A 7,700-nucleotide genomic window follows, 5' to 3' on the forward strand; every position below is an offset into this window, starting at 1 on the left:
CTTGCTCCGCCTCCTTCCTCCTGGCTGCGCCTCCTTCCTCCTGGCTGCGCCTCCTTCCTCCTGGCTGCGCCTCCTGGCTCCGCCTCCTGGCTGCGCCTCCTGGCTCTGCCTCCTGGCTCCGCCTCCTGGCTCCGCCTCCTGGCTCCGCCTCTACCCTCCTGGCTCAGCCTCTACCCTCCTGGCTGCGTCTCTTCCCTCCTGGCTCTGCCTCTACCCTCCTGGCTGCGCCTCCTTCCTCCTGGCTGCGTCTCCTTCCTCCTGGCTCCGTCTCCTTCCTCCTGGCTCCGTCTCCTCCCTCCTGGCTCCGCCTCCTTCCTCCTGGCTCCGTCTCCTTCCTCCTGGCTCCGTCTCCTTCCTCCTGGCTCCGCCTACTCCTGACTCCTGGTCTGTCTGTCTCTGCCGCCCGTCAGGGAGGCGCCCTGCACCATGGGGGACGATGACTGGAGCACCCCCCCGGTCTCTGACGATGTCCAGCAGCTGTTCAGCTCCAGGAACTGGACCATGGAGCATCCGTCACCGGCCTGCTCCTGCACCTGCGACGGCAGGAAGAGGATGCTGCCTGACTGCCCAGCGGGAGCCGGTGGGCTACCGCCACCTGAGGTCAGAGTCACACAGAGATAACTGGGTCAGGGGTCAAGGTTCGGGTACGGGGTCTCCCCCCATCAGCTGCAGAATCCACTAAACCTTCAGGTTGAATCCCTCTGAGAACCGGTTCTGGACCAAAACGGAACAGAACCACCTGCTGCTGCCATCTAGTGGAACAACAAGCAAACTACAGCAGGAAGTGATGAACTGTTTCAGAACCATTTTTAAAATTAATAAATACTGTTATTGATGATGAATAAAAACTCCATCAAATAAACGAACTCGTTTATTTACGCATTTATTTCGTAACGTTTGTATTTTGTAAAGCTATGTTGGGTGTTTTATGGATTTTTAGTTTTTAACTCAATTTTTTTCAGGCTCTAATATTTCTTGTCATAGTCAAAGTAGGGGGCAGGGTTTTAAAAAATAAAATCCATGAAATGCGTAAAGTAGCTCAACAAAATAAAACATTATAATGTGATAAATAAATAAAGCTGATTGATAAACTAAGCTTCTCTTTAAAACTTTGTTTCATGGGTTCATTTATTTAACTTAGTTATTAATGATTTCCAACAGCTTTTATTTATTGAGTGACCCGGTTCTTTGTGTTCTGTTTGGGTCCAGATGAAGCTGAGCAGCTCAGACACTCTGCAGAACCTGACAGGACGGAACGTCTCGGACTACCTGGTGAAGACGTACGCTGACATCATCGGGAAGAGGTGAGCCAATCAGCACTCACCTGGATAAACTCACCTGAGCAGCTGCTGGACTCAAAGCTTTCTGTCTCCTCTGCAGCCTGAAGAACAAAGTGTGGGTCAACGAGTTCAGGTGTGGTTCTGGTTCTGCTTCAGACGGTTCAGTCGGACCGGGTCGCCAGCCGCTCAGGTGTTCTCTCTGTCTGCAGGTACGGAGGCTTCTCATTGGGCGCCAGGAGCACACAGGTCCTTCCTGCAGCCAATGAGGTCGACGATGCCATCGAGAGAGTCCGAAAGGTCTTTGAGTTACAGAAGGTCAGGCCAGAACCAGAACATTCTGGACCTCAGAGGCGGTTCTGCTGGTCCTCCAGGAATGAAACTTGGCTTTTTCCCCAGGGTTCTGCTGCTGACCGGTTCCTGGACAATCTGTCCGGCTTCATCAACGGCCTGGACACCAAGAACAATGTGAAGGTATGACTGGCACCGGGTTCTGCTCCGGTTCTGTCTGACCTTCTCCCGGGAAGAGTTTTAACCTGAGTGAAAACAAACCGTCTGAAGCGATCCTGACGGGTTCAGAACAACAGAAAAAAGGTTTTTGTGTTTTGTCAGCCTTCCTGATGACCATATTTGGATGGTTTCACCAAAGCTACGTTGCTAGCAGCAGCTTGTTGTTGCGGCTCATTCAGGTTCTGCAGTATTACAGTAATAATCGGTTCTGGAGTGGGTCCAAACTTTCTCTGCCACCATGTTGGTTCTGTTGAGAACTGCAGAGAAAGGTTGGCGCGTAGAGGTGAGGAGGCTCAGAGGTGGAGCTGCAGTTCAATTGGTTCGGGTGAAACTGAGCTCAGGTCGGTTCTGCTGCTGGTTCCAAACCCAGAAGGTTCAGTCAGCAGCAGGTAAATGCTGGGCTCTCTGATCAACACTCTGAGGAGGCTGAGGTGAGACAAACACCTGGCAGAGTGAGACCCGAGCTGACTGACAAGCTACACCGACAGGTGGACTGCAGGTGGACTGCAGGTGGACCTGCAGGTGGACTACAGGTGGACCTACAGGTGGCCTGCAGGTGGACCTACAGGTGGACTACAGGTGGACTGCAGGTGGACCGCAGGTGGACCGCAGGTGGACCGCAGGTGGACTACAGGTGGACTACAGGTGGACCTACAGGTGGACTACAGGTGGACCTACAGGTGGACTACAGGTGGACTGCAGGTGGACTACAGGTGGACTACAGGTGGACTGCAGGTGGACTACAGGTGGACTGCAGGTGGACTACAGGTGGACTACAGGTGGACCGCAGGTGGACCGCAGGTGGACTACAGGTGGACCTACAGGTGGACCTACAGGTGGACCTGCAGGTGGACTACAGGTGGACTACAGGTGGACTACAGGTGTGTCCTCCTGACTGTCCTCAGATCTGGTTCAACAACAAAGGTTGGCACAGCGTGGCGTCCTTCATCAACGTGATGAGCAACGGCGTCCTGAGAGCCAACCTGCCGCCAGGTGCAGAGCCTGGTCGCTATGGCATCACTTCCTTCAACCACCCGCTCAACCTGACCAAGGAGCAGCTGTCCCAGGTGGCGCTGTGAGTACACACACCTGGACACACACCTGGAGGAAAAACACACCTGAGTGAACTCTACCTGTTGTTTTTGCTGCTGGTTTCCAGGGTAACAACCTCGGTGGACGTCCTGGTGTCCATCTGTGTGATCTTCGCCATGTCCTTCGTCCCGGCCAGCTTCGTAGTCTTCCTCATCCAGGAGCGCGTCAGCAAAGCCAAACACATGCAGTTCATCAGCGGCGTGCATCCGCTGCTCTACTGGCTGGCCAACTTCACCTGGGACATGGTGAGGTTGCTAAGCCCCGCCCCCCCCGGCGCCCAGCCACGCCCGCTGACGTCTCCGTCTCTCTCCGCAGTGCAACTACTGTGTCCCGGCAACGCTCGTCATCCTCATCTTCATCTGCTTCCAGCAGAAAGCCTACGTCTCCTCCAGCAACCTGCCGGTTCTGGCACTGCTGCTGCTGCTCTACGGGTCAGAACCGCTCAGAACCACATAGAATTTGCATCAATGTTAATGTCTACATTGTCTGCACTGCAAAAACACAAACTTTACCAGGTATTTTTGTCTAGCTTCATTTTAAGTCTATAATCCTTCATATTGATGAAAACGTTCTGCCAGCAGATTATTTCACTTGGATTAAATAATCTCTCATTTCCTGTAGCATAAAATAATCTACCAGTGGAACTTGTAGTTTTTCATCAAAGCTTTACCACCTTTTACCAGCCCTCACCTGTCCAGCTCCAGGTTTTATTGAGGGAAGAGTTTCTTATCCATCGCGTCTCCAGCGCAGTGCATGCTGGGAAATGCGGTCCGGTCAGTTCGTAAAACGGACGCCCAAGAACGGAGAGAAAGTCAGAGAAATAAACGATGGGAAGATGACGAGTCCAAATGCAGGAGACGATAGAAAGACTTGCTCTAGCTTAAAACCAGAACTGTTGGTTCTGGTTGTGGTATTGGACCCGGTTCTGGTTCTGACGGTCTGTGTCTGCTCTCCAGCTGGTCCATCACGCCCCTCATGTACCCGGCCTCCTTCTTCTTCAAGATCCCCAGCACGGCCTACGTGGTCCTGACCAGCGTCAACATCCTCATCGGCATCAACGGCAGCATCTCCACCTTCGTCATGGAGCTGTTCGGCGACCACGTGAGTCTTCCTCTCGCCTGGCCTTCAGGTGGAGCGCGGGTGTAGCTCTGACTTCCTGTTTCCTGCAGGAGATCGGCGGCATCAACGACATCCTGAAGAACGTCCTGCTGGTCTTCCCTCACTTCTGCCTCGGCCGCGGCCTCATCGACATGGTGAAGAACCAGGCGATGGCCGACGCACTTGAGAGATTCGGTTAGACGCAGCTCCCAGCTCCAGGTGTTCCCCCACCTGGGCCAGGTAGATGACTGTTGATGTGTTCCAGGTGAGAACAGGTTCCGGTCGCCCCTGGACTGGGACATGGTGGGAAAGAACCTGTTCGCCATGGCGGTGGAGGGCGTGGTCTTCTTCATCATCACCATCCTCATCCAGTACAGGTTCTGCATCAAGCCCAGGTGAGGTCTGGTTCTGATCCTCATTGGAAGCTCACCTGGGTCAGTTTGATGCTACCTGGAGTGTTTCTGTGTGAAGGCCTGTCAGTAAACTCACCAAACTGGGACCACTGGGAGAGGAGGACGAGGACGTGGCGCGCGAGAGACACCGCATCGTCCAGGGCCTGGGACAGGGGGACATCCTGGAGCTCCGGCAGCTCACCAAGGTCTGGACAGGTCCAACACCTGGACAGGTCCAACACCTGGACCGGTTGAAACACCTGACCCGGTTTTTGTCCTCCAGGTGTTCAAGCGGAAGCAGAAGCCAGCGGTGGACCGGCTGTGTGTCGGGATTCCTCCTGGAGAGGTGAGGCTGACTTCCTGCTGCAGGTGGAGAACCAGAACCTGCTGCTGACTTACATCCTGTCTCTCTGGTTCTGTTGGGTTCTGCCTGGTTCTGGTCCAGTGCTTCGGTCTGCTTGGTGTGAATGGAGCTGGGAAAACCACAACCTTCAAGATGCTGACAGGAGACACCCTGGTGACCAGCGGAGAGGCCTTCCTGGCCGGCAAGAGGTGAGGGACCTGCTGGGTCCACTAACACCACCTGAGGGCGCTGTGGGACAGGAAATTCTCATCCTGCTTCCTGTGTCTCTGCAGCATCCTGCGGGAGATCGAGGACGTCCACCGAAACATGGGCTACTGCCCTCAGTTTGACGCCATCAACGAGCTGCTGACAGGAAGAGAGCACCTGGAGCTGTACGCCATCCTCAGAGGCGTCCCAGAGGGGGAGGTCTGCGACGTGAGTCCCGGTCACACCTGGTGACACACCTGCTGGGCGGGGCTTTGGTGCTGGCCTCTGATTGGCTGTTGTTTTGTTGGCAGGTGGCGGAGTGGGGCATCAGAAAGCTGAGTCTCCTGAAGTACGCCGATAAGAGAGCAGGAAGCTACAGCGGAGGAAACCTGAGGAAGCTGTCCACTGCCATTTCTCTGATCGGAGCGCCCCCTGTGGTCTTCCTGGTAAAACACACCGCCACCATGCAGATCAACACACACACACACACACACACACATACACACACACACACACACACACCAAGTAGCAGAAGAAGAGCTTCAGGTGTGATCAGGATGCCCCGCCCCTCCTCCACCTGTTCTGCAGGACGAGCCGACCACAGGGATGGACCCCAGGGCCCGACGGGCCCTTTGGAACTGCATCCACAGCGTCATCAAGCAGGGCCGCTCCATCGTCCTCACCTCACACAGGTGAGACGTCCTCAGTGTGTCTTCAGTCTGTCCCAGACAGACTGACTGTGTGTGTGTGTGTGTTCACTGCAGCATGGAGGAGTGTGAGGCTCTCTGCACCAGGATGGCCATCATGGTGAACGGCAGGTTCCGATGTCTCGGCAGCGTCCAACACCTGAAGAACAGGTAATGCAGCTGGATTTCAGAATAAGAGCTCTTAGTCTTTAGAGCAGGGGTCCCCAAACTTTTTCCTGCGAGGGCCACATAGCTGTTCCTTTCTGTGGTCGGGGGCCGGTCTTAGTTTTTGCAGTAAAAAAAAACAAAGAAATTCTTGTCGACGGGGGGGGGAGGAGACGACGACACTTTTGGATAGATTTTTACCCAGAATGCAAATGGAAAAAACCGTGAGTGAAACGGTGACTGACGAGTATATATTCCATTGAGGGAAAGTAAGTTTCACATTTGCTCAAAAGCCCCCTGGTGGTTGAAGAAAAATCCACATATAAACCAGAAAATACAACATATGAAAAAAAACACTGAATGCTCTCTGGTATGAGCAGGCGGGCCGGATCCGGCTTTGTTCAGGGGGCAGGACCAAATGACGTGGCGGGCCGGATCCGGCCCGCGGGCCGAAGTTTGGGGACCCCTGCTTTAGAGGTTCTGTCATCCCTACTGACCGCCAGCAGGTGGTGCTGACGTCGTCCGAAGCTCCGATCCTCTTGTCTTCTCGGCTGCTGTTTGTTTTCAGGGCCTTTCGGCTCCTGGGTCATTTCACCGTCGTTGGACTCATTGCCTGTTGACTGGAGAAGAGGTGTATCGCCTTTACACCTCCTCAGCTTCTTCAGACCACTGTGTTGATTCACACACTGGCGCTGAACTAACAGTGTTAGCCTGTCTAAGTTTGCTGCTTCACTTTGAGGTAGCATCTCGCTCCCTCTCCCAATCATAGCCTGTTCCTTCGGCCTCTGGTTGGACTCACTTCAGGCACATGATGTCCTCATGATGCCTGCCTAGGCATCACTTGGTGGAGGCCCTGTCAGAAAATCCCTGCATCAGCTGCAGTTACCTGCCCTGTGCGGCTGGTCCAGTGGCGCCCCGAGTGTGGTGATGACCTTCCGCTTTCTGTCCAGGTGGACACGCCTAGGCGCTCCAAGCGCCAGACTGAGGCTGATGGGTATTTTCTCAACCTACATAAAAAGGACCACAGACAACGTATATGAGTTTTCAAACCAAGCTTTCATGAAAGGAGAAGACGCAGCGGACCGCTCCAGCGAGCTGCCCACTGCGTGTTTGATAACTTTCAGTTCGGCCTTGCCTTTATTTTCACAGAGGGGAGAGATGAGGAGGTTCTGTCTGCACAAGGTCATCAAGTCTTTTTCTCATGAGAGCGATTTCTCACAGGAACATTCTGCTGCTAGGACAAAACTGCTGCTGGTGTCGACAGGGTCGCTCCAAACACATAAATGTGCTGGAGCTGTGTGCTGTGCATTTGGCTGTCAGGCACTTTTAGCCCCTTTCTCTGATTTACCGACTCTTGGGAGGATGTTGCTGGTGGCTCGGTATCGGCCAGCACAGCTGTGGTTCCCACTCCTACAGAGTCTGTATCATGACGTCCCATGGTGTCATCGGACCAGGAGAGATTTGCTCTCCCTGCTGGGTGGACTGACATGGCGCTCCAATCCTCAGAGCCTCCGGCTGTGGCCACCGGGAGTGCCAGGGCACCCTCTACTCGTCAGCAGTATGAAAACAGGTGGCGTCAGTTTTCCCAGTGGTGTTCTGCCTGCAGTGATGATCCAGTCTGTGCGGTCCCCACTATTCGGGCACGCTTCTTGATAAGGGCCGTTCCCCTTCGACACTTAACGCAGCCATTCTTAATCATAAGGTTGCGGTCCACATTTGGTCCGCCAGCGCCACCTAGAGGTCCACAAGAAACCCCCCCTCCCCCCCCAGGTTTTTACTGCGGTGTAAATTCAGGCGCTCAAATACAATACAAGTTTCCACCACTTGGTGGCAGTAATGTGCCATAAGCTCTAATGAGCAAAAGAAGAAACCGCAAACGGTACTGGAAACCATAGACATAATATAAGGATAGACCCTCATGGACCGCTCT

The 7,700-nt window shown here is 54.1% G+C and overlaps 1 protein-coding gene across 1 annotated transcript in view; it reads left to right on the forward strand.

The window, feature by feature from the left end:
* The window catches only part of LOC106939775 (ATP-binding cassette sub-family A member 1-like), a 43,216-nt gene that overhangs the window by 15,530 nt on the left and 19,986 nt on the right, over positions 1-7,700 (forward strand). Inside the window, exons 21-38 of the mRNA XM_015022316.1 lie at positions 411-600; positions 1,210-1,304; positions 1,381-1,413; positions 1,490-1,595; positions 1,677-1,751; positions 2,693-2,862; positions 2,947-3,124; positions 3,195-3,310; positions 3,836-3,980; positions 4,049-4,172; positions 4,243-4,372; positions 4,449-4,575; positions 4,653-4,715; positions 4,815-4,921; positions 5,006-5,147; positions 5,231-5,365; positions 5,508-5,611; positions 5,684-5,776. Coding sequence (XP_014877802.1) covers positions 411-600; positions 1,210-1,304; positions 1,381-1,413; positions 1,490-1,595; positions 1,677-1,751; positions 2,693-2,862; positions 2,947-3,124; positions 3,195-3,310; positions 3,836-3,980; positions 4,049-4,172; positions 4,243-4,372; positions 4,449-4,575; positions 4,653-4,715; positions 4,815-4,921; positions 5,006-5,147; positions 5,231-5,365; positions 5,508-5,611; positions 5,684-5,776 — 2,133 coding nt within the window. The remainder of the gene's footprint in view (positions 1-410; positions 601-1,209; positions 1,305-1,380; positions 1,414-1,489; positions 1,596-1,676; positions 1,752-2,692; positions 2,863-2,946; positions 3,125-3,194; positions 3,311-3,835; positions 3,981-4,048; positions 4,173-4,242; positions 4,373-4,448; positions 4,576-4,652; positions 4,716-4,814; positions 4,922-5,005; positions 5,148-5,230; positions 5,366-5,507; positions 5,612-5,683; positions 5,777-7,700) is intronic.

The sequence above is a fragment of the Poecilia latipinna genome, unplaced genomic scaffold, assembly GCF_001443285.1.
Source record: "Poecilia latipinna isolate Pla-1442-1.1 unplaced genomic scaffold, P_latipinna-1.0 Scaffold2980, whole genome shotgun sequence".
NCBI classification, from domain to species: Eukaryota; Metazoa; Chordata; class Actinopteri; order Cyprinodontiformes; family Poeciliidae; genus Poecilia; species Poecilia latipinna.